Source organism: Mustelus asterias, unplaced genomic scaffold (genome assembly GCF_964213995.1).
Source record: "Mustelus asterias unplaced genomic scaffold, sMusAst1.hap1.1 HAP1_SCAFFOLD_44, whole genome shotgun sequence".
NCBI classification, from domain to species: Eukaryota; Metazoa; Chordata; class Chondrichthyes; order Carcharhiniformes; family Triakidae; genus Mustelus; species Mustelus asterias.
The window spans coordinates 423,960-450,947 of NW_027590121.1; the positions used below are offsets into that span (position 1 = coordinate 423,960).

General features: G+C 44.6%; 3 protein-coding genes across 3 annotated transcripts in view; 1 reads left to right on the forward strand and 2 right to left on the reverse strand.

Moving 5' to 3' along the window:
• The window catches only part of LOC144483034 (uncharacterized), a 305,151-nt gene that overhangs the window by 193,288 nt on the left and 84,875 nt on the right, over positions 1-26,988 (reverse strand). The window lies entirely within an intron of this gene.
• Positions 1-26,988, forward strand: part of LOC144483006 (uncharacterized) — a 148,763-nt gene that overhangs the window by 36,800 nt on the left and 84,975 nt on the right. The gene's annotated exons all lie outside the window — the stretch shown is intronic.
• On the reverse strand, positions 1,119-26,320 carry LOC144483009 (uncharacterized). Its single transcript, XM_078201834.1, has 5 exons — positions 26,277-26,320; positions 20,265-20,700; positions 13,876-15,035; positions 3,286-3,537; positions 1,119-3,120 (listed from the first exon to the last, which is right to left on the reverse strand). Exons 2-5 carry the CDS (start codon positions 20,583-20,585, stop codon positions 2,742-2,744), a joined length of 2,112 nt encoding a protein of 703 aa, XP_078057960.1. The 5' UTR covers positions 20,586-20,700; positions 26,277-26,320; the 3' UTR covers positions 1,119-2,741.

A 26,988-nucleotide genomic window follows, 5' to 3' on the forward strand; every position in this document is an offset into this window, starting at 1 on the left:
ATCTGCATTGTCACAAAGCCCGCACTCTGATTGGCTGGAGGACCAGTGTCCTTCCGGTCCTCCAATTCCTCCCATTGGTCAATGCCCCTCATGAAGACAGTGGTGCAGCGGAAGTGAGTGGGAGACACTTTGACCCTGGATCGCTCGAAGTTGTTGGCCAATGGGAAACGCTATCCTCCGCACATGCGCAGAACTTCTCTGGGTTCATCATGCGCAGTCCCACCCGGCGAATAGAGCGATTTCCTCAGCGCGGGGGATTGTGGGAGCCGCGGCCGCCATTACTCGGCCGGAGCCGAGTCTCCAAACACCTGGGACTGCGATGGATGGGATGGGGAGGAGGCGAAGTGACCCCATCCGGATATAATGCACATCTGGGTAGTCACTGGAATTGATAGCGAAGCCGCCTTCGCAAAATTCAGGTGTAAAAATTTAGACACCTGGGTGACATATTGGGGAGTGGAATAGCTCAATGTGAAACTGAACCCCAGAGTCAGCAGCGTCCTTGGGGGAGAACTGGGGAAAAATAAGGAGGATGGTCAAAAGAATTAGGCTTACAATTGATAGGGAGGAGGCAGATGTTTAAAGTTTGAAATTTGATTCGATTTGATTTATTATTGTCACATGTATTAGTAGACAGTGCGAAGTATTGTTTCTTGTACGTTTTACTGACAAAGAGAAGGAAAGAGGAGGGTGCAGAATGGAGTATGACAGTCATAGCTAGGATATAGAGAAAGATCAAATTAATGTGAGATAGTTCCACTCAAAAGTTTGATGGCCACAGGGCAGAAGCTATTCTTGATTTGGTTGTACATGTCCTCAGACCTTTATATCTTTTTCCCGATGGAAGAAGGTGGAAGAAAGAATGTCCAGGTCTTTGATTATGCTGGCTGCTTTTCTAAGACAGTGGGAAATGTAGACAGAGTCAATGGATACGAGGCTGGTTTACATGATGGATTAGGTCATTCATGACCCTTTGTAGTTTCTTGTGGTCTTGGACAGAGCAGGAGAAATATCAAGTTGTGATACAACCAGAAAGAATGCTTTCCAGAAAGGGAGGAGAATGTTACGTGACAACCAGAATATCAGTTTCAAATTTCTATCCTGTGCTTACATTCATTGCTTTGATAGATGTTTTTATTTACAAGGGATTAGAATGGAAGGATTTTCAGTCAGAAACATCTTGATTCATTTGGACATGACTATCATCAGTGATCAAATGTCAGAGGAACACTGATGCCCTGTTCAAAAAGATTTCAATCATCAGTGCGAATGGAAAAGTTGTGTGATGCACATTCCCAAGAGAGAGAGAGAGATTTCCAGGAAAAGAGACATAAGAATATATGAACAAATGAACTATGAGCAGGCCACTCAGGCCGTTTCAGTGCTCAGCACCGACAACTGCCAGTTTCCAGATGCAATTTTACAACTCATCCGCTTCATCCTGGACCACAATGTCTTCACCTTCAACAACCAGTTCTTCATCCAGACACACGGAACAGCCATGGGGACCAAATTTGCACCTCAATATGCCAACATCTTCATGCACAGGTTCAAACAAGACATCTTCACCGCACAGGACCTTCAACCGATGCTATACACTAGATACATTGATGACATTTTCTTCCTTTGGACTCATGGTGAACAATCACTGGGACAACTATATGATGACATCAACAAGTTCCACCCCACCATCAGACTCACCATGGACTACTCTCCGGAATCGGTTGCATTCTTGGACACACACATCTCCATTAAGGACGGTCACCTCAGCACCTCACTATACCGCAAGCCCATGGATAACCTCACGATGCTCCACTTCTCCAGCTTCCACCCTAAACACGTTAAAGAAGTCACCCCCTATGGACAAGCCCTCCGTATACACAGGATCTGCTCGGATGAGGAGGATCGCAACAGACACCTCCAGGCGCTGAAAGATGCCCTCATAAAGAACAGGATATGGCGCTCAACTCATCGATCGACAGTTCCGACGTGCCACAGCGATAAACCGCACCGACCTTCTCAGAAGACAAACACGGGACATGGTGGACAGAATACCCTTTGTCGTCCAGTACTTCCCCGGAGCGGAGAAGCTACGGCATCTCCTCTGGAGCCTTCAACATGTCATTGATGAAGACGAAGGTTTGTGACAAATCCCCACATTAACATGGTCAATTCCCCCATATTTCTGTGCTTGTGTCTCCAATTGGGCCCCCAGACTGCCATCATTTCCATCCACTAATGGAAATGTTCATATATTTGGCATGGTGTGACACCCCTATGGCTGTAAAATGGTAGATCCTCTGGCTCAGTATGAGCTGTGACTTGGTGGATGGGCTATGAATGTGATATAAATACAGCCTTACAGATGATGCATTTCGTCCAAGTCAACTTGACAGTCAAATGATGAGGGCTGAATGGACTCCCCGAACTCTCTCGTTGCATATTGTTCTTATTGAATGGGATCATACCTATCCAAGCAGTGTAAAAAAAAGGAAACAACAGGAAACAAGTAGCCAGAGTAAATCTTGGTCCAGAGGAAGCTCACTTCAAAAGCAACTAACTTGTGTTAATATTAAAAACATTTGCCACATATTGTTTGACACAAAACTGATTCAGTTTAATTTTATCCAGAACATTAACACCTATTACCGAGCTGCAGTTTATGAACACCAGCAGAATAGGACCCTAATGAATGTTGTTCAGTCCTGGGTGTGATTAACAGCAAACTCTAACTCCTGCCTTCACTTATGAATTCGCTGATGCGTCAGCAGGTTGGATTTCCGAGTGAATCCCTTCCCACACTTGGAGCAGGTGAATGGCTTCTCCCCAGTGTGAACTCGCTGGTGTTCAATTAGTATCGACGATCGACTGAACCCAGTCCCACATTGAGAGCACATGAATGGCCTCTCGTCAGTGTGAACACGTTGGTGGGACCTCAGATCTCCAGATCGTTTGTAGCACTTCCCACAGTCTGGGCATTTGAAAGGTCTCTCCTCAGTGTGAACCCGCTGGTGAGCCATGAGTTGGGAGGACTGAGTAAATCCCTTCCCACAATTGGAGCAGGTGAACGGTCTCTCCCCAGTGTGAATTCGCTGGTGTTCAGTGAGATGGGATGATTGCCTGAATCCAATTGCACAGTGAGAGCATCTGAACGGTCTCTTGTCAGTGTGAACATGCTGATGGGATTTCAGTTCTCCAGAACTTTTATAGTAATTCCCACAGTCGAGGCACTTGAAAGGTCTCTCTCCAGAGTGAACCCGCTGGTGCACCATGAGTTGGGATGACCGACTAAATCCCTTCCCACACTCCGTGCAGGTGAATGGCCTTTTCCCAGTGTGAATTCGCTGGTGTACAGTGAGTTGAGATGATTGCCTGAACCCAGTCCCGCAGTGAGAGCACCTGAACGGTCTCTCCTCAGTGTGAACACGTTGGTGGTACGTCAGTTCCCAGGAACTTTTATAGCCCTTTCCACATTCTGCACAGTAAAAAGGTCTTTCCTCCGTGTGAACTTGCTGATGGCGTGTCAGTTCCCGGGAACTTTTAAAGCACTTCCCACATGCTGGACATTTAAAAGGTCTCTTGTCAGTGTGAACTCGCTGGTGTGATAGCAGGTTGCTTGTGTGAATGAATCCCTTCCCACACTGGGAGCAGGTGAATGGCCTCTCCCCGGTGTGAACTCTCTGGTGTACCAGCAGATTGGATGACTGAGTGAATCCCTTCCCACATTTGGAGCAGGTGAATGGTCTCTCTCCAGTGTGAACTTGCCGGTGTCTCAGCAGGTTGAACGACTGAGTGAATCCTTTCCCACACACAGAGCAGGTGAACGGCCTCTCCCCAGCATGAACTCGCTGGTGAATTTCCAGTTCAGATGGGGAATGGAATCCTTCCTCGCAGTCCCCACATTTCAACGGCTTCTCTTCAGTGTGACTGCACTTGTGGTTCGTGGGGTCAGATGATTCATACACAGAACACGCGTACAGATTCTCCCCACTGCAATCGATGCTTTTTTCTTCCATGTTCAAAATCCAATCATGATACAATGGTTACAATAAATTGGGCGACTCCATCAGATCCTGATGTGATGTTCGCTTTGTGTTTCCTGACTGAAAATCCTCCTCTTCTAAAACCCTGTGAAACTGATTTAAATGGAAAAAAGGCAGTGAGAGAGAACCCACAGAAACTCAAAGGCAGGTTGTGAAATTGAGCTGAATGAATCTGGTCATTTGTGGGGCCGGCACTGGAAAAAAGTTACCATGGAAACTGCCGGATTGTCATTGGGCGGCACGGGGGCACAGTGATCAGCACTGCTACCTCACAGTGCCAGGGACCCGTGTTTGATTCCCAGCTTGGGTCACTGTCTGTGGGGAGTTTGCATGCTCTCCGTGTCTGCGTGGGTTTCCTCCGGGTGCTCCGGTTTCCTCCCACAGTCCGAAAGACATGCTGCTTAGTTGCATTGACCCGAACAGGTGCTGGAATGTGGCGACTAGGGGAATTTCACAGCAACTTCATTGCAGTGTTAATGTAAGCCTACTTGTGACTAATAAATAAACTTTTAACTTTAAAAAAAAACCAACTGATTCACCAATGTCCTTCAGGGAAGGAAACCTGCTCCCTGGTCAGGGGTGACACAAGACTCTGGACAATCTGGGAGAAGAGATCGAGGGGGAAGAGGCAGAGAGACAGAAGTAGGAGAGGGCGAGACAGAATTGGGCAGCACAGGAAAAAAGGAATTTCAAATATTTCAAACTCCCACAACCTCCACCACCTCGATGGAGCAATGAAGCAGGCGTATGGGAACACCATCATCTCCAAGTTCCTTTTCAACTCACACACCATCCTGACGTGTCTGACATCCAGTACTGGATGAACAGAAACTTCCTCCAATTGAATATTAAGAACCAAGCCGTTGTCTTCAGTCCTCACAACAGACTCCACTCTCTCTCCCTGGCAACTGTCTGAGGCTGAACCAGACTTCTCACAACCTCAGTGTCCTGGCTCATCCCAAACTGAGCTTCCAGCCACATATCCTCATCATCACCCAGAATGTCTATTTCCACCTCAGTAACATCGCCCGAGTCTCAAATCATCTTGTTCAGAAACTCTCATCCATTCCTTTGTTACCTCTGGACTTAACTATCCCAGAGCACTCTTTGCTGGCGTCCCACATTCAGCCTCCCTGCAATCCTGAGGTCATCCAAAACTCTGCTGTCTGTGTAATTATTCAAGACTTGTTCACCCATCACCCCTGTGCTCACTGACCTATAAAGGTTCCTGTTTAAGAACCACTAACATTTTAAAACTCCCGTTCTTGTTTCCAAATTTCTCCATGACTGCGACCACTGCTCTCTCTGTAATATCCTTCAGTCACACAATTCTCCATCATCGATGCTCTCCCCTAATTCCAGCCTCTCTTCAGTGTGAACATATTGATGGGATGTCAGTTCTTGGGAACTTTTATAGCACTTCCCACAGTCTGGGCATTTAAAAGGTCTCTTGTCAGTGTGAACTCGCTGTTGTGTCACGGATAATGATGACTGAGTGAATCGTTTCCCATATACAGAGCAGGTGAATGACCTCTCCCCGGAGTGAACCTGCTGGTGTTTCAACAGATTGTTTGACTCATTGAATCCCAACCCACACTCAGAGCCGGTTCACAGCCTCTCCCTTGTGTGACTGCGTCGCTGAGTCTCCAGTTTAGACGGTAACTGAAGCCCTTCTCACAGTCCTCATGTTTCCACAGTTTTCCCCGGTGTGATAGTGTCTCGACAGGTTAGATGATTGGTTGAAGCCTCATCCACACATAGAACATATGTACGGTTTTTCCCCACTGTGAACAGTGCTTTTTCCTTCAATGTTCAAAATCCCATAATTTGGACAACTCCATCTGATGTGAATGTTTGGTTTGAGTTTCCTGACTACATATCCTCCTCTTTCAATATCCCATGAAATTAATTTAAAACAGAGAAAAGGGAGTGAGAGAGTGCCCACAAAAACACAAAGGCAGGTTATGAAATTGAGCTGAATGAATCTGGTAATCTGTGGGGCCGACACGAGGAAAAAGTGACCATGGAAGCTCCTGGATTGTCATAAAAACCCAACTGGTTCACTAATGTCCTTTAGGGAAGGGGACTTACCACCCAGTCTGGGCCTACACAAGACTCTGGCCTCTATGCGAGGGGAGAGAGGTGAAAGACGCAGGAACAAAGGAGGTGATTTTCTACTTTGAATTCTAGAACTCTGACAAAATTCTCCAAACCTTCAACTTCCGCACCAAGGAGGACCAGGTGTATGCGAACAGCATAATCTCCAAATTCCCCTCCAACTCACACACTGTCCTGCCCTGTCGGATATCCAGTACGGAATGAACAGCAATGTGCTCCATTTAACTATTGGGAAGAAGAAAACCATTGTTTCTCTTCAGTCCCCGCTACAAACTCCACTCCCAAACTACTGACTCCATTCTTCTCCCTGACAACTGTCTGAGACTGAACCGGACTGTTCCCAGCCTCAATAACAGCTTTCACTCTAAACTGAGCTCCTGACCTCATATCTGCATCATCACCAAGACTGCCAATTTCCATCTCAGTAACATTATCTGACTCTGTCCTTGATTCTGCTCATCTGCAGCTGGAACTCTCATCAATTTCTTCGCTAACTCCAGACTTAACTATCCGAATGCATTCCCAGCCTCCTACATTCAATCGCCCTGAAGTCTTAAAGTCATCCAAATCTCTGCTGGCCATGTGCTTACTCACACCAAGTCTTGTTCACTCATCACCCCCGAGCTCACTGCCTGCAAAGGCACTTAGTGTATAACACTTCTTTGAAATGCCCTGGGAAAGTCTATGACATGGAAGACATATAAATACAGATTGTTATTATTGACATGTATCATCGTTCCTTCATCATCACTGGGTGAATAACCTGTAACTCTTACCTAACGAATTGTGGGAGCATCTTCACCACATGGACTGCAACGGTTCAAGAAGGTCAAACACCATCTTGCCCACAGGTACCTGGGGATGGGGAATGTTTGGGCTGGTCTTGTTAGTGAAAGGACACAGTCTATTTATTTATTAGCATCACAAGTAGGCTTACTTTCACACTGCATTAAAGTTACTGTGAAAACCCCATAGTCGCCACACAAGTTTATAAAATTATGAGGTGCATAGATAAGGTAACAGTTGGAAGCTTTTTCCCTGGGCAAAAATGACAATCATAAAGAGAGCACAATTCAACGTAAGAGGGGAAATGTTCAGTTGAGACATGAGGGGGAAGTTTTTTACACAGTGGGTGGTGGGGGCCTGGAATGCACTGCCAAGCGAGGTGGTCAAGGCAGATACATTAGCAACATTTAAAACTTAGCTGGATTGGCACATCAACAGACAGGGTATAGAGGGATATAAGCGGTTGGTTTAGATAGGACAACGTGATGGGCGCAGGCTTGTGGGCCGAAGGGCCTGTTCCTGTGCTGTACTGTTCTTTGTTCTTTATCCCCTATCCACACCATCGGGGAACAGTGCGCAGGCGCAGTACCGAACATGGTATGGAGCATGCGCGATGTTAGTGATGGCGAAGGGCCGATGGAGTCGGCGGGTGAACGGGGAGGGTTTCTAAATACCTGCTGAAAGCCTCAAACCGCGAATACGGACCTGCAGGTTCCGCGTTTGCAGCTCCGGTTTGTTCTCCCGGGGCGAAGACGCCGGTTAACAGCCGCCATCTTAGTTCAGCGGAGGGCAGAGCGCATGCGCTGGCGTCTTGGTGACGCACTTGTGATACAACAGAGAGTGGACGGGATTCAGGATTTCTGTTTTTAACTGGGTCCTAGTGCCCGAGGCCTCATAAAAGGTTCAGAGACACTGGTCCGAACTTTCTGGTTCAGTTCGGAAGGTTCCCTTTGGTTTTGTTGATGCTTGGTTGTTGATTTTTGTCTTTCAGTTCGTTTGGACCATATGATTGGAGGGAATAAGAAAGGAAAGGATGTTCCATCCGAACTAGAATTGTCTGTTTTGAATTTCTATCCTGTATTTACACTGATAACTTCTGTAAACTCCTTTTGCAGGGAATTAGGATGGGAGGATTGACAGGTGGGAAACTTAAATCAAACATCACATTGAGATCTGACAGTCATTCGATTCATCAGGACCTGAATATCAATGTGGAAGGAGAAATGTTTATTTGTTCTGTCTGTGGGAAAAGATTTCAGACATTAGTGTGATTGGAAAAGCACCGAGACACACACACACCCGAGTGAAGGTGTTCCAGTGAACTGACTGGAAAGAGCTTTAACCAGTTACACACCCTGAAAAAACATCACACCATTCACATTGGGGAGAAACTGTACACGTGTGTGTGTGGATGAGCTTTCAACTGATCATCAACCTGGAGAGGCACATCGGCACCATGGAGAAACCATGGAAATGTGAGGATTGTGGGAAGGGATTCAAATGGCCATCCCAGCTGGAAATCCATCAGCGCACTCACACTGGGGAGAGGCCATTCACCTGCTCCATGTGTGGCAAGGGATTCAGAGAGTCATCCAACCTGCTGCAACACCAGCGAGTTCACACTGACCTGAGACCTTTTAAATGTCCAGACTGCGGGAAGTGCTATAAAAGTTCTGGGGACCTGATGTCCCATCAACGTGTTCACACTGACCAGAGGCCATTCAAGTGCTCTCACTGTGGGACTGGGTTCAGGAAATCATCTGAATTCACTGTACACCAGCGCACTCACACTGGGGAGAGGCCGTTCACCTGCTCCATGTGTGGGAAGGGGTTCATTAATTCATCCAACCTGCTGAGACACCAGCGCACTCACTCTGATGCAAGAACTGTTAAATGTCCTGACTGTGAGGAGAGCTTTAAAAACAGTGATAATCTGCTGAGACATCGACGCACTCACACTGGAGAGAGGCCATTCACCTGCTCTGAGTGTGGGAAGGGATTCACTTGATCAGCCGCACTGCTGACACACCGGCGAGTTCACAGCGGAGAGAGGCCATTCACCTGCTCCGAGTGTGGGAAAAGATTTACTTGTTCATCTCATCTATTGAAACACCAGCGCACTCACACTGTGGAGAGACCATTCACCTGCTCCATGTGTGGGAAGGGATTCACTCAGTCTTCTAACCTGCTGGCACACCAGCAAATTCACAAGTGAGTGCAGAGGTTGGAGTTCTCTGTTATTGCTGCTGTTGATCACATTGAGGACTAAAGATGTGGATTAAACCTGAGGTGTGTAACAAATGTGTCCCAGCTGCTCTTCCATGGTTCAGAGCTCCTAGGCATGGAACAGAGGCTCCTTTACAACTGTGTTTAGAGTCAGGAAGAACAACAGTGAATGCTGGAAACGTGCTGTCAGATCAGAGATTGGTGTAAAACTGGGATCTGTTCCTGACTGAGAGTGAAACAGCAGGTTTAAGTTTCCTGTCTGGAACTGATTGTGGTAATTATGGTAATCATAGAATCCCTACAATGCAGAAGGAGGTCATTTGGCCCATCGAGTTTGCACCGACTCTCTGTCAGAGCATCTTCCCCAGACACACCCCTCCCCGCCCTAGCCCCATAACCCCACGCATTTACCCCACTTCTCCTCCCAACCTTAACATCTTGGGACATTTATGGGGCAATTTAGCATTGGTCAATCTGCCTAACCTGTACATCTTTGCACTGTGGGAGGCAACCAGGGAGCATTTACATGGAGATGCTGCTTCTACCCAGAGTGTAATGGTAATGCTGCTGCACTTTGATACGACTGCTCAGACATTAGCCTGTGTCAGCTCTTATTGATACTGAATAAAATCTAACCACTGTCACCAATAAGGGGTATCACTGGGAATCATTTCAGAGTTTGGGGAAAGAGAATAAAGGGCTAATGGACACCCTGAATCCCAATTCTATAGAATAAAAGGATGTTCACAATGCTCTGGGCCCAAATGGTTTCTCTCCAGCTCCTCTGCACCCTGTTACTGTGACTCCTCACTTTGGGAACATGGACTGAACCCCAGGGGTTCCGTCACCATCTGCCCCAATTGCCCCGTCTCCTGCCCCGATTGGCTGGAGGCCCATTTCCCAGTCAGTCCTCCAGCACCTTCCTGTCCCTCTATCAGTGCAACGCCCAGGGCAGTTTCCCAATTGAGGCTCAGGCCCTGTTATTCTCAGCTAAATTCAGCTCTCAACTCCGTCACCTGGCTGTCTCTAACATGAGCAACAGAGAGAGAAAGCTGCCCCAGGCTGAAATGGGAACTTGAAACTTGTGGCTCCAAACAAACTCTTCAACATTTGTGCATTCAATACCTGTTTTTGTATGAGGTTGTTATTTTGACATTGAGGCACTGGAGGCGAAGAATAACTTTCCCTTTCTAACTTTGTATTGTCTATTGTATCAGCCACGGCGCAGTGGATCCACACGCTTCCACAAGAAACTACCAAGGGTCATGAACAAAGCCCAGTCCATCTCACAAACCAGCCTCCCATCCATTGACTCTGTCCACACTTCCTGCTGCTTTGAAAAAACAGCCAGCATAATCAAGGACCCTATACAGCCCAGACATTCTCTCCTCCACCTTCTTCCATTGGGAAAAAGATACAAAAGTCTGAGGACACATACCAACTGACTTCCCTGCTGCCGTCAGACTTTTGAATGGACCTACCTCATATTAAGTTGATCTTTCTCTACATTCTAGCTGTGACTGTAACACTACATTCTGCACTCTCTCCTTTCCTTCTCTATGTATGGTATGCTTTGTATCGCATGCAAGAAACAATACTTTTTACTGTATACTAATACATGTGATGATAATAAATCAAATCTTCACTCTGAATCAGAAGATTGTTCTTTCAAATCCCAGTCCATTGACCTGAGGCCAACATTCAAAGTGCCAGCACTGAGGGAGTGCTGCATTATTAGAGCTGCTGCCTTTAGGATGAGATGCGAATCCAAATACCCCATCTGCCCCTTCAAGGACATAGATGTTACCATGGGTATGATTTCGAAGAAGAGCAGGGGGGCTATCCCCAGAGTCCTGACCAATATTTATCAATCAACATCGCTACAAACAGATCATCTGCTCATTATCATGTTGCTGCTTTTGGGATCTTGCTGTGTACACATTAGCTGCCACATTTCCTGCATTACAACAATGACCACACTTCAAAGCTGCTTCATTGGTTGGAAAGTGCATTGGGACATCCTGTGGTCCTGAACGATGCTAAATGCAAGTTTTTAAATTTCAGATTTGTGTTCCCTGATCTTGATATCTGAATTCTAATTGACTTCAGCCACCCCCAACTTGCCATTTAACAAATTCACCTTGGATCGAAGAATATTTTAACCAATTAAGGCAACAGCAGGAATCTACGGTGGGTAAATTTTAAAAATAAGTTTATTCGACAAGAAGTGTTTACTTCAAACATTGGCTTTTACAGCTTGATGTGGGTGATCAGTCTGTCGAAGGTTAACCCTCTCTGGCTCCTTCTTTGACAGGAATTCTTGTGGATGTCAACCTCAGAAGTCTGGTTCCTTCTTTGAAAATAATTTACCTGGAACTCGACCCTGTGAATATTCAGTACTTGGCTGGCAGGGAAGATGTTGGGAATCTCTACTTTTATCCCCAAAGTGACCATTACCTGACATCAGGGTTGGGCTGATTGTGACATGACACTTGGTCAATTTGGTGACCAGATTAATTTAACCGGATCCCCAATTACTGACACCACCTTCTCTCATTATCTCAGACAGGAATACAATTGCACAGTTTCATACTAACCCTTTATCTGATTCTATACAATCAGGTGTTCAGACAATTTCAAATTCTGAGACAAATCAGAGCTTGAAGGTCTCTCTTACCAGTACATTTATCATCATTGCACATTCTTCACATACACAGCAATTCAAATGATATGTTTTTACAGCAAATAAAACTCAGCCTTTTACTATAAGACTACTTGTGACACTAATAGATAAACAAAAATGACATTCTTTATTGATTTATTAACCGTAACTCAATTAAATCTCACTACTTCTCCAGTTATTTGTTACTGAATGCGAGCTAATTAATACAGTAATCTTTAATTAATAAACTTGGTTACTACAAGATAGACTGGTTCAAAAAGACAGTTTGTCGAAAGATAACAGCTTTCTTCCTTACTAATCCTGACCAGACTGAACAATGAACCTTATTCTTTAGTTGGACTTTGGCAGAATATGATATCCTGCAGCTTATCAAAATTATAAAATAATTTCTTTCTTTAAACAACTTCTGCCGGCTCTGCGGTTTCTGGAAACATTTCAGGTTATTCAGTGTTAATATTTTAAAATAAAGATCTAGCCTTTATATAATTGTCTATTACACTGAGTCACTGATGATAGCTTATTCAAGGTTCATTACTGAATAATCATATGTTACATATAAAATCAATTTGTAGCTAATAAAGCCAGTGACAGAAGGTGAACAGACTGTTAGAAGCCACATGTTTTGAGTATAAAATGGTTTCCTTGACCTTGTTACTTATAGCAGTGAATGTGATATGAAAGTGATTGAATTTTAAAACTAAATTTGATGACTCAGGCCTGCAGTTTCCTCCATTACAACAGTCACTACAATTCACAGAACTTCATTCACTGTATAATGCTTCAGGACAAAGGCAAAGATAGATAGAGAAACAAGGTGGTGAAAGGTTATCAGGGGGAGGTGGGAATGTGGAGTTGAGGTTTCAATTAGATCAGCCATGATCGTGTTGAATGGCAGAACAGGCTCCTGATTCACATGTTCATCTGACACCCGGTGGTTGTGAGAGGTGCTCGAGAAATGCAATTTTTTTTTGTTTCCCCACAATGTTGGATAATTACACTCAGCCCCCGCATCAAAATCATTGTTAAAGGTTGAGTCTAAATTTGACACATTTTGAATGCTGGGGTGGTTTTCTCCAAAGAGAAGACGAAGAAGTGATCTGATGGAAGTCTTTAAGATTATGAAGGGGTTCAATAATCCAACGGGGATTTAATGAGAAACCTCTTTACCAGCGAGTGGTGAGACTGTGGAACTCACTACCACAGCGAGTGGTGAGACTGTGGAACTCACTATCACAGCGAGTGGTGAGACTGTGGAACTCACTATCACAGTGAGTGGCGAGAATGTGGAACTCACTATCACAGCGAGTGGTGAGACTGTGGAACTCACTATCACAGCGAGTGGTGAGACTGTGGAACTCACTATCACAGCGAGTGGTGAGACTGTGGAACTCACTATCACAGCGAGTGGTGAGAATGTGGAACTCACTATCACAGCGAGTGGTGAGACTGTGGAACTCACCATCACAGCGAGTGGTGAGAATGTGGAACTCACTATCACAGCGAGTGGTGAGAATGCGGAACTCACTACCACAGTGAGTGGTTGAGGTGAACAGCATGAATACATTGAAGGGGAAGCTCGATACATACATGAGGGAGAAAGGAATAGAAGGATATGCTGGTGGGGGGAGATGAAGAGGGGTGGGTGGAAACTTATGTGGAGCATAAATAGTGATGTAGACTGATTGAGCCGACTGGCCTGGCCCTGTGCTGTAGACTCAATGGAACAGAGACAAATGTATTTTAGATCTACCTGGAGTGCTATTAAAAGCACTATTTACTATCCAAGATAAAATAAATGTCCTTCATCAGCTTTTGTGGATCATTTCAGTAGAAATGTGCTCTCCCAGGCTCAAAGTGCATCAACCCACTGGAATCAACATTGAGAGACCAGCCAGTCCAGCAGAAAGAAACTTCACCAAAATGGTTCAGTCCTGGACATGACGAACAGCAGCAATAACAGCAGAATCCAACCCCTGTCATCATTTGTGAACTTGCTGGTGTCTCAGCAGCTGTGATGACCGAGTGAATCCCTTCCCGCACACAGAGCAGGTAAATGGTTTCTTCCCAGTGTGAACTCGTTGGTGTGCCCACAGGTTGGATGAATTACTGAATCCCTTCCCACACTGAGAGCAGGTGAATGGTCTCTCTCCGGTGTGAACTCGCTGGTGTGTCTGCAGGTGGGATGACTGAGTAAATGCTTTCCAACAATCAGAGCAAGTGAATGGTCTCTCCCCAGTGTGCACTCGTCGGTGTTTCTGCAGATTGGATGCATCTGGGAATCCCTTCCCACAATCGGGGCAGGTGAACGGTCTCTCCCCAGTGTGAACTCGCTGGTGTATCAACAGATGCGATGAATCAGTGAATCGCCTCCCACATTCGGGGCAGGTGAATGGCCTCTCCCCAGTGTGAATTCGCTGGTGCATCAACAGATGGGATGAGCGACTAAATCCCTTCCCACAGATAGAGCAGGTGAATGGTTTCTCTCCAGTGTGAACCCGTTGGTGCATCAGCAGACTGAATGAATCACTGAATCTCATCCCACACATTGAGCAGGGGAATGGTCTCTCTCTGGTATGAACCCTCTGGTGCATCAGCAGGTTGGATGAATCAGTAAATCCCTTCCCACACTCGGAGCAGGCGAACGGCCTCTCCCCAGTGTGAACTCGCTGGTGCCTCAGCAGGTTGGATGAATCACTGAATGCCTTCCCACACTCAGAGCAGCTGAATGGTCTCTCCCCAGTGTGAATGCGCTCGTGTGACTGGAGGTGGGATAACTGAGTGAATTCCTTCCCGCACTCCGAGCAGGTGAACCGCCTCTCCCTGGTGTGAACTCGCTGGTGCATCAACAGGTTGGATGAATCACTGAATCCCTTTCCACAATCGGAGCAGGTGAATGGCCTCTCCCCAGTGTGAACTCGCTTGTGTGTCTGCAGGTGGGATGAACTTGTGAATCCTTTCCCACACTCAGGGCAGGTGAATGGCCTCTCCCCTGTGTGAACTCGTTTGTGTGTCTGCAGGGAGGATGAATGAGCGAATCCCTTCCCACACTCCAAGCAAGTGAACGGCCTCTCCCCAGTGTGACTGCGTTGATGAGTTTCTAGCTGATATGGGAAATTGAATCCTTTACCACAGTCTCCACATTTCCATGGTTTCTCCATGGTGTAGGTGTCCATGTGTCTCTCCCAGTTTGACAGTCAGTTGAAGCCTTGTCCATACATAAAAAACCTGAATAGTGACTAGTGATGTCTTTTCAAGCTGTGTAACTGGTTGAAGCTTTATTCCACAGTCAGTGCACAGGAACACCCACTCATGTCTGTGTCTCCACGTTTTCCAATCACACTTATGGTTGAAATCTCTTGAAGCAGACAGAACAGAGAAATATTTCTCTTTATAGATTCCAAAGGCTGATGTTGTTCAGGTCCCGATTTATCAAGTTAATCTGGCAGATCACCACAAGTATTTGTTTTGAGAAGTCCAATTCTGATATTCTGTAAAATGAGTTCCAAAATTCATCACTGTCAGTGCAACTTAGAAATTCAGAAAAGACAATTCTAGTTTTTATAGAAAATTCTTTACTTTCTCCCGCCATTCTTACCCTGCATCTAATACACATCATAGAACAACACTCGACATATCCCTGTCCTATATTAATTTACTGTCTCCTTAATATCAGCTATCTCCTGGGGATCCACCCCTTTAATTGTGACCATTACGAATATAGACCATCCTTTTAGCCAGACAAATAAATGTATTAAGCTGAGGGAGCTAAAGAATGTTAATGTCTTTAAAAGAGAAAGACTTGGGGCAACCTTACCAGAGTCTGCAGCCTCCCTGGATTCACTTCCTTTCCCTTCAGTTGCTGCAAGTCCCCAAAATCCCCCAGAATGAGAAAAGAAATGGAAAGGGGGAGAAAAGAAAGTGTTTCACTCACAGAGGTTGGAGAGACAGTAGAACGTTTCTGTCCACATGAAGCTCAATCTGCATTGTCACAAAGACAGCATTCTGATTGGCTGGAGGACCAGAGGGCTTCCGGTCCTCCAACTATTCTCATTGGTGAATGTCTCACGCGACATAATGGTGGGTGGGACCTCCTCCGTACATGCGCACCTTCCCTCTCCCCTGGACATGCGCATTCGGGGTCGCCTGCTTGCGTGGCGAATAGAGCGGTTTCCCCAGCGCCGTGGATTGTGGGTATGCGGCTGCCATTATTCAGCCGGTCTCCAAACTCCTGGGACTGGGGTGAAAATTCGTGGGTTTGGGTTTGGTACCTGTGGGTTATAACTGGATTTGATTGTGACGCCCCTTTCGCAAAAGAGTTTGTTAAATACAGCTGTAAAGATTTGGACAGTGGCACAGTGGTTAGCACCGCTGCCTCACAGCGCCAGGGACCCAGGTTCAATTCCGGCCTTGGGTGACTGTCTGTGGGGAGTTTGTACATTCTCTCTGTATCTGTGTGAGTGGCTGGGCTTACCCGTCTTGCCAGCGGTTGACATGAGCTGGCCATGTCAATGATGAACCTCATGCAGGAGGACACCAAGGCAGCCTCATGCAGGAGGACACCAAGGGCAGCCTCAAGGCTGGTTTGGCCCTTCTGGTTCCCCTCTCCCCCTGCTCCAATGGCACAGACATTTGGAAATATGTAACCAATGTCCAACTCCTCAGTGCCAAAAGATATTGCTGATTTTTAAAATTACTGCCTCTGAAAACTGGCATGGTTTGCAGAGATTAACAATTTAATGCACTTAACTGGACAGACTGGAAAATGCCCACATCTTTTCTCTGTCTAGTTAATCCACTCGAATGATCATCTGATGAGTCAGCTGACACTGTCCCATGCAGGGAGCCTTTTAAAGTGCTGGCCGTGACCTTGTTCTGGGTCACTGCCTGCAGTCTACAACACTAGACATCCCACTCTCCAACACTCATTGAGCAAAATGAAGGTCTACAACCCGCCCTTGCTGCTAATTGGTGACAATGAATGTATTATCAGGCACGAAGTGATGGCGGCACAGAAGTCGGAATGCTGCTGAATTCCGGATGTGGAATGTGCTGTCATAGAAATGAGAAGCAGGAGTAGGCCATTTGGCCTTTCAAACCTGCTCCACCATTCATTATAATCATGGCTAATCATCAAATTCAATGGGCTGATCATCGAATTCAATATCCTGATCCCACATAACTGCATTGTTCAGCTGTTGGAAGTTACCTCAAAACTGATTGCAAACGTTTATGTCTCTGATGTAAATCACCATTTAAAGTCAATAAGGCTGAGTGTAATTATTGAGCTCTGATGGGGGGTCATCTAGACTCAAAATGTTGGCTCTATTCTCTCTCCACAGAGGCTGTCAGACCTGCTGAGATCCCAGCATTTTCTGTTTTTGTTTCAGATTCCAGCAGCCACAGTAATTTGCTTTTATCTTAAGAGATTATTCCTCAAATTGAAATTGACAAAATAAATTGATATGAATGGCTGATTTGAACATCCAAAGGGAAAGTTTAAGGGAATAATCACATTGTCAGAACAAAAAGAAACTAACAACTAACAGCCAGGTGGTTCCCCAGTGTCAAAAACGATTTCTTTTTCACAATAATATTTCTACTTGAATTTGGGTTAATTTCGGAAAAAAAGTCAGAGAAAATTTGTGTTATTTTTAGGAAATAAAAGACCATCTAAAACAAAGATCTTGATAATGCCTGAAATCAAATATGATTATAATATATGAAATATGATATGGGGAAGTTTAGGAGTGAGAGGAGGAGAAATTTCTTCATGCAGAGAGTGGTGAACTTGTGGAATTCGCCAGCACAGAAGGCTGTGGAGGCCAAAACATTAGAAATATATCTGTTTACCTTCTGAGATATATTCAGACTCTAAAAGCCTCAAGGAGTTTGGGGAGATCAGTGGAGAATAATGTTGAGATAGGGGATCAGTCATGATCATCTTGAATTGCAGAACAGGATCGAAGGGCCAAATGATCTATTCCTGCTCCTATTTTCTATGTTTCTGGAAGTCAACAAAACAAGATTCTCATCAGGACTGTTGTTAAAAATGGAAACGAGGAATTACACATCTTCAGCCTGATCAACCAACATAAATTATAAAAGTCTGTTCTGTTAAGTATATTTTTCCATTCTATATTGACAAGTATTTTTCTTTTAAATAAGCTTCCTTCAATTGATTATATAAGATTCCTGAGATAGAATCCCTACAGTGCTGAAGGAGGCCATTTGGCCCATGGAACCTGCACCAACAACAATCCCACCCAGGCCTAACCCCATAACCCATTTACTCTGCTAATCCCCCTGACACTAAAGGTCAATGTAGAATAGCCAATCAACCTAACCCACACATCTTTGGAGTGTGAGGAAACCAGAGCACCTGGAGGAAACCCACACAGACATGGGGAGAACGTCTTATCCAGTGGTTAAAAGTCTTGTTTAAAGTAAAATAACTGAGGGAGTTGTTTACAGGCATCGGTGAATTGGGCTGATTGCAGACAGAATGAGCAGGACAGTGAGAGAGAGCTGTGTCTACACTGGCGCAGAGACAGAAATCCGATTGGAGGGTTGAAACATGGAGTTACAGGATTTGGGAGGTGACAAGGACGTTCCAGGGGAAAAGACGATTAGAGATTGGGGCGGGAGTTTACAAGGATATTGGGAGTTAAGGGTTGGTTTCATTGGGGGAGGGTGCTGGTGATGATGGCAGAACTGAAGGACATAGGAATACCTGAAGGGAGAGAACCATGAACGATATCAGTGAAAATAGGGAAGTTGGGTGAGGAGCAGTTTAGTGGGAATAAGGTCGAGGGAGGAGGTGGGATTGCTGGAAAGATATACTCTGAGAGGATACAAGGAGAGATAGGAGAGAATTGAAACAAAGGATCAAATTCAGGGCTACAGCAAAGGGGGGTCATTAGAAAGAGTTTGGCTCGGTGGGCTAGGGGAAGGGAGGGAAGCAGTAGAGGCAGCTGATTACATTGTCTAAATCTTAATGACAAAGAAGCTCCATGAGCTCCTCACACTGGAGGTGAAGATGGAGGAGACAGAGGAAAGAGACCTTCAAAGGATCCAAATTGTGTTTGAGATATTAAAAAAGCTCAACACTCTTCATGTCGAACACAAACTGAATTTATTTTACATAACAATGTATAACTTAACATTTATAACTATGCTTTGTTTATTAACAGCAATACTGTGATAACTTTCCACACAAATATGAACATACAAATTAGGAGCAGGAGAAGGCCACTCGGCCCCTCTAGCCTGCTCCACCACTCAATAAGACCCTGGTTGATCTGATTGTAACCTCAAATCCACATTCCTTTTACCCCCTGTTAATCAAGAATCTATCCAGCTCTGCCTTCAAAATATTCAAAGACACTGCTTCCAATGCTTTTTGAGGAAGACCCAGAGACTCGCTGCCCTCTAAGAGAAAACATTTATTTCTCATCTTTGTGTCAACTGAGCAACATTTTATTTTTCAATAATGTATTCAATAATAAGTATTAGATTCGCTCACATGAGAAATCATCCTCTTTAAATCGATCCTGTCAAAATACCTCAGGAACTGAAAAAGATTTCAATCAAATTGCCTCTTACTCTTTTAAGCTCCAGTAGATACAAGCTCAGGCTACTCAGTCTTTCCTCATAAGACAACCTCCCATTTCTGGTATAGTCTAGTAGACCTTCTCTGAACTGCTTCTAACACATTTACATTCTTCTTTAAATAAGGAGACAAATACTTTAATCATATTCCAAATCGCCAGTGTTCTGTAAAGCAGAAGCATAAGCTCTGTTTTGTATTCAATTCCCCTCACAATGAACAATAACATTATGTTAACTTTCCCAATTATTTGCAGTACCCTTCTACTAGCTTTTTGTGACTCATGAACCAGGACACTCAGAATCCTCTGACGGGGAACTGAATTTCTCCTCACAGTCTCCACATTTACACGGTTTCTCCCTAATGTGACTGTGGATGTGAATGGTGCTGTCTCCTTCCATGTTCAAAATTCTCTGCTGTTAAGGTTACGATAAATTGTGCAGCTCCATCCAATCCTGATCTGATATTCTGTGTGAGTATCCTGACCCCAAATCCTCCTTCTAAGCCAATTATATTAACACCTATAACAGAGCTGGAGTTATTTTTCAATTCAGCAGAAACGGACCCAAATGAACATGGTTCAGTCCTGAATATGATTAACTGCAAAATCCAATCACAATAGTTACTTGTGAATTTGCTGGTGTTTTCGCGGCCTGGATGAAGTAATGTATCCCTTCCCACACTGGGAGCAAGTGAATGGCCTCTCCCCAGTGTGAGTTCGCTGGTGATTTAGCAGTGTGCATGAGGTAATAAATCCCTTTCCACACACAGAGCAGGTGAATGGCCTCTCCCCAGTGTGAACTCGTTGATGATTTAGCAGCGTGGATGACTGAGTGAATCCCTTCCCACACTGAGAGCAGATGAATGGCCTTTCCTCAGTATGAATTCGCTCGTGTATCGCTAGGTTGGATGACTGATTGAATTCCTTCCTACACACAGAACATGTGAACGGTCTCTCCCCTGTGTGAATTCGCTGGTGTTTCAGCAGATGGGATGAGGTAGTGAATCCCTTCCCACATTGAGAGCAGGTGAACGGTCTCTCCCCTGTGTGAATGCGTCGATGAGTTTCCAGGTGGGATGGGTAATCAAATCCCTTCCCACAATCCTCACATTTCCAAGCCATCTCCCTGTTGCGATTGCAATTATGTTCCGAAAGGCCAGATGATTGGGTGAAGTCTTGTCCACACACACAGAACACGTGTACAGTTTCTCTCCACTGTGAATGGTGCTTTTTCCTTCTATATTCAAAATACAATGATATTCAGGTTACAATAAATTGGTCGACTCAATCAGGTCTGAGATCACATTTGATTTCTGTTTACCAACTGCAAATCCCCCTCTCCTAAAATGCTGTGAAATTGATTTAGAACAGAAAAAAACTCATTTTCTTCTCATGCAACTGGCAAACATTATTTTATCTATGGAAAGAGACATAAAGTTAAAAGGCAAAAGCGATCGAAGGATATGGGGGTTTGGGCTATTATCATAATGAATAGAAGAGCAGGCTTGAAGGGCCAAATGGCCTACTCCTGATCCTATTTTCTATGTTTCGATGGAACTCAATGTCTATGAGGATGGTGGAACAGGAGACAAATGGTTTCAAAATGAGATTGGATCGGCACACAAAGGAAATGAACATGCTGCACTAATGGAGATATAGAGGGGAATGGGGCTGAGTGGATCACTCTGCAGAAAGTTGACATGGACTCAAGTTCCTTCTGAAGTGTGGAGTCTATGACTGGAAATGTATAACATCGCTGCAGTACCAGATTACAAGAATGGAAATAATAAATACATTATTTTACTGAAATATAAATATTAGACCTAATACGTACTATAAAACAACACTGGATATATCTCTTCTTGTGGCGTCCCAAGCCAACTGATAACTCTAAAATAAACACATTTCCAGACAATTCCAAGGATAAAATGAGTGAGGTTTCACTTTTTAAAATGTTTCATTGTAAAAGTCAAAATAAAAGCAACATAAATGAATCAGGCATTGACAGACAAATAGCATTTGAATAGATGGGATACTTTTTACTTCAATAAAACCAGTCTCCACAAAATCACCAGCAATTCCTCCCTTAGAATTCATGGCACTAATTTAATTTACTACAACTCTCTGTATTTCCCAGAGAGAAAAAACACAGGAGAATGGCACTCAGTCAAAATGCTCATTTGAAGAGTCGGGTACAGATATAATGTTCTAAATGGCCCGTATATATTTATACATTTGCATATTTAATGGATAATAAATGTGTGTAATATACAGCTCTCTGTTATGTGATTGGCGAGATAGGGATCAGTGAGGAAGAACTTTGTTTAGGCCCTGGAACTTGCTGCTGATGAGAGTGGTGCAACAAGAGATGATCAGTGATTTCAAAATGAAATTTGATGAACACTTGAAGGAAATAAACTTTCAGGGAAATGGGGATATCGAGGGGGTATGGAATTGACTGACTTTCTGTACAGAGGGTTGGTATTGACTTGAGTTGCCAAATAGATTCATTTTGTGCCACAATGACTCTGTGGCTGGAAATATAAAACAGCAACGCTGCTATATATTTCAAGACAAGAAATAATTATAATGAACTTCAGAGAATCATAAATGATTTTGTGTGTGCCATATGACCACACTATCTCTGTCCTCAGTTGATTTACTATTCCTTTAAACGTCATCCATCTCTTGGGAAAACGTTATAATTGTGAACATTAGATAGGAGGCCATCCTATTAACCAGACAAATAAATGTGTCAAACTGAGAGCTAAAGGATGTCTTTGAGAGAAAAAGGAAAACTTCCCCCTCTGGCCAACATCTGTGAGTAAAACACTTTCTTTCTCCCCCTGGGAAATACAGAGAGTTGTGGGACTCTGTAACTGGAATTAGAGCCAAATATACTGAGGGGGAAATGTTTGTGATTTTGTGGAATCTGTTTTTATTGTTTGAGCTATTTAATGACAAAGTTATCATGCGCATTCAAATACAATTTGAATGTCATTGCATGATTCAGCAATGTTCAAAGAATCCCTAAAGTACAGGAGGTCATTTGGCCCATCGAGCCTGCACTGACATCAATCCCACCCAGGCCCTAATCCTTCAACTCCACGTACTACCCTGCTAATCCTCCTGATACTAAGGGCAATTTAGCATGGCCAATCCACCTAACCCTCAGATCTTTGGAGTGTGGGAGGAAACCAGAACACCCTGAGGAAACCCACACAGACACAGGGAGAATGTGCAAACTCTACACAAGGCCAAATTTGTACCCGGGTCCCTGGTGCTGTGAGGCAGCAGTGCTAAACACTGTGCCACTATGTTGCCCGTTTGATAATTTTAATTAGATTGTTACAGAAAAAGTTTTTAAAATGTGAAATGTTGTCCTTCGGTTTATTCCATTGAGTTTCTCTGGGAATTTATTTGCTTTAAGGTAATTGGTCTCCACAAAGATCATACCAACAGGGATACATCTAGTGTTATCCTTTGGTACATTAGTATAATATTTCTGTCATTTGTTCTTATTTCTGGTCTGGTACTTTGGAACTATAGCTATATTCTATATTTCCAGCATTAGATCCATGATGGCAGATGAGTCAATTAGTCAACTGGAATCCATGCTAACTCATTATAGGACAATCCAGTTAATCCCATTCCCACTATGTATCTCCGTAGCCCTGCAAATTTATTTCCTTCAAGTTCCATCCAATCTTGTTTTGAAATAATTAATTATCTCTGCTTCCACCACCCTCATTGGCAGCCAGTGCCAGGTCGAGATCGCTCACTGCCTGAGGAGTGGTCTTCCTCATAACCCTGTATCTGGAAATTACACTGACATTTAGTCCAATAAATATATATACATGTGAGCAGCTGGCATGAAGACGGTGTGTGTGTCCTGGACAGGAAGCAGTGAGCAGGGATCTGTTGATCAACATGAATTAGCACCTTCAGGAGAATTGGGAGGATATATATTAGAAATAGCAGAATGAGAAAGGAGAGAGTGTGTGGGATGGAGATTTACAACTTTGGGAGAAGGAGCGAGGAAAGAATATTCCATAGAAACTAGAACTGTCTGTTTTGAACTTCTATCCTGCACTGATAGTGATGCTTTTTGTCAAGCCTTTTAAAGTATATCAGAAAAGGGAGGATTTACAGAGTGAAATCCCAACAAACATCACATCCAAGATCTGATAGTCACTCAATTATTGGTGCCTCAATTTCGTCTGCATTTGAAACTTCTTCAAATAGTTTAAACATCAGTGTGACTGGAGAGAACACACGCGCGCACGCACACACACTTTCTATGTCATCCTTGATGAAGACCGACACACATTTGTTTAATAATAAATAAGAACAGGAAATGCTGGAGAAATTCAGCAGGTCTGGCAGCATGTGTGGAGAGAGGAGTACGGTTAATATTTTGAGGCCATACGAACTTCTACAGAACTGTTTCTTTTCTCAGCCATTTCCTCATTCGCCATTATCAATTCTGTGGTAACAAACACACATTTTTTCTTTCTTTTTCATGCATCATGTTTTTACAGTCAGTTTTTATGCTTTTTACCAGTTCTTTCTCATTGTTTTCTTTTTCTTTATCAGTTCCTTTGTGCCAAATTCTAAAAAGATCCAAATCCTCTGGCTTAATACTTTTCTGATCACTTTGTGAGCCTCTTCCTTTGATTAATGCAAATATTTACTTCTCTCGATAACCACAGTTGCAATCACTATTCCTGCAGGACTTTTGTCTTTAAAGGAATGCACACTTGTTATAAATCATGTATTAATTCCTGAAATGTTAGGTATTGCCTATCTTCTATCATATCTTTTAATGTAGCTTCCCATCTACCTAAGCTAACTTTCCCCTCAAATCTTTGAACTTTCCTTCTATGAGGAACACTCAGCTGAATTAAACAAAAGAACCTATTAAACACCACAGCCCATCTCCATGGCAACATGGCATGCTTTGGGGTGTTCCAAATAGAAATGCAAAGTAAATATCTTTGACCTCCCAAACATCCTTTCATTCTATGATTCAGATGAAATATCAAACTAGAATTTTGCAACAAGGCTCTAAGAGTATCAAACCATTGGAAGCAAAGTTCCGAGACCAGCCAGTCCACCAGAAAGAAACATTCTGACACTCCCACTTTGCCACCTGTCAGAATGAACATGGCTGAGTCCCAGAAGTGATTAATAGCAGGAACAATGGCAGAATCCATTCTCTGTAATCACTTGTGAACTCGCTGGTGTGTCTGCAGATGGGATAACTGAATGAATCCCTTTCCACACAAGGAGCAGATGAATGGCCTCTTCCCAGTGTGAACCCGTTGATGTGTCAGCAAGTTAGATGATTGAGTGAATCCCTTCCCACACTCAGTGCAGGTGAACGGCCTCTCCCCAGTGTGAACTCGCTGGTGCATCTGCAGGGTGAACGATTCAATGAATCCCTTCCCACATTCAGAGCAGGTGAATGGCCTCTCTCCACTGTGAACTCGCTGGTCTGCCAGCAGATGGGACAACGGAATGAATCTCCTGCCACACTCAGAGCAGTTGAATGGTCTCTCCCCAGCGTTAACACGCTGATGTGTCTGCAGGCTGCATAAGCGACTGAATCCCTTCCCACACTCAAAGCAGGCGAATGGCCTCTCTCCAGTGTGAAGTCGCTGGTGTGTCAACAGATTCCATGAGTGAGTGAATCCCTTCCCACACACAAAGCAGGTGAACAGCTTCTCTCCACTGTGAACTCGCTGGTGCATCCGCAGGTTGTTTAAATGCAAAGCAGCCAGCATAATCAAGGACCCCACACACCCTGGACCTAAGGTCATGCACCAACTGACTCAAAAACAGCTTCTTCCCTACTGCCATCTGACTCTTGAATGGACTTACCTTGCATTAAGGTCATTCTCCGCACCCTAGCTATGACTGTAACATTACATTCTGCACTCCTTTCCTACGTATGGTATGCTTTGCCTGTATAGTGCGCAAGAAACAATACTTTTCACTTTATAGTAACACACGTGACAAGAATAAATAAAAAATCAACAGTCTCCAGACTCTCCACTCTTCATCCACAGTTTCAGCCACTCTCCCCTTGTGTTCACCTGCATTTTTCCAGACTCTGCGTTTCATCATGTTTTCCAGATATCTCCCCCACCCCAGATTGTTCACCTGCAGTTTCCAGGCTCCCCAGGCATGTGCTCACTTACAGTTTCCTGCCACCCCACCCCACCCACATTCACCCAGTGTTTAGGCCCCCTTCTGAACCTGTGTTCACCCACAGTTTCCAGCTCCCCACGCCGGCTTACCCACAGTTAGCAGGCCCCACACAATGCTCAATTTGTCAGCAACAGCACCACACTATGCATGCTCAGAGCACAGGCCGATTCCATACCTGTGCACTGGGTACCTAGAATCATGCATAGGGACTTTATGGGGTGCTCTGGGTAACTAATGCAGCATTGACAGAGTGAATTTCAGATAGATCATTAATGTTTTAGCATTCCAATTGAGATCAGGAAGAGAGCAGACAGAGACTCAATATGAAAAATCATCACGATCTGTTCAGGATAGAATTCAGATGAGAGACATTTCTCTTGGTTTGAGTTTTGCAGATAGAAATTCATTCCTTTCCTCTGCTGGCAGGGAGCACTGCGCATGCGCACTGTTGCAACCTCATGCGATCAAGAGGCAGCCTTGACCCCAGGTCTGTCATCAAAAAACTCGCAGCTTCTCTTCCTGAAAACACGGAACCGATAGCTTCTTATTCGGATCGTGAATCCTCCAGAAGGTGTTAATGGAACCTCCCAGTCCACTCACCGGCTCTGTTCCTCTCCTGTCCGGGCCTCATGTCTCCCTGCGGATTCCACACCACTGTCTGCATCCGCACTGCGCATGCTCCAGTCACGCCCCGCACAGAGCCTGCGCAGCGGGCTCCGGCAGAGGTTAGGGCCCCGCCCCTCATTCACTCCTATTGGTTGGAAGACCAGCCGCTCCAGCTCGGTCCTCCAGCCCCGCCCCTCATTCACTCCGATTGGTTGGAGGACCAGCCGCTCCAGCTCGGTCCTCCAGCCCCGCCTCTCATTCACTCCGATTGGTTGGAGGACCAGCCGCTCCCGCTCGGTCCTCCAGCCCCGCCCCCTCACATTGTTCCGGAATCTCACTCCGCCGCTTCCGCCTTCACCCCAGCAGCAACTTCAACCCAACTGGGAAAAGGTGAATATTTCCGCATGTTTAAAATCAGTCATAAAATCATTAAATATGATTTGTTGCTGTGAGCTGCATTATTTGTGAGAATGAGAGTGACGGAGTGGGATTGATCCACAGCCTGAGTCACCAGTTTAAGGACAGGAGGAGAGAGAATCTGGAGAGGACAAAAGAATCAGGAGACTGCAGTGAGCATGGATCTGTCAATCAGCCTCAATCAGCACCTTCAGGAGAATTGGGAGGGTGAATATTAGATACAGCAGAGTGAAAATGGAGGGAGAGTGTGTGGGATGGAGATTCACAGCTTTTGGGGAATGAGAGAGAA

Excerpts from the sequence above, each read along its gene's own strand:
- LOC144483009 (XM_078201834.1), bottom strand. The coding sequence starts at position 20,585 with ATGGCTTGGAAATGTGAGGATTGTGGGAAGGGATTTGATTACCCATCC. Across the intron at positions 3,538-13,875 it reads TGCGGGAAGGGATTCACTCG|TTCCCGGGAACTGACACGCC; the intron begins GTCATCACAGCT and ends GTGCTTTAAAAG. Across the intron at positions 3,121-3,285 it reads TGTGGGAAGGGATTTAGTCG|GCAATCATCCCATCTCACTG; the intron begins GTCATCCCAACT and ends AATTGGATTCAG.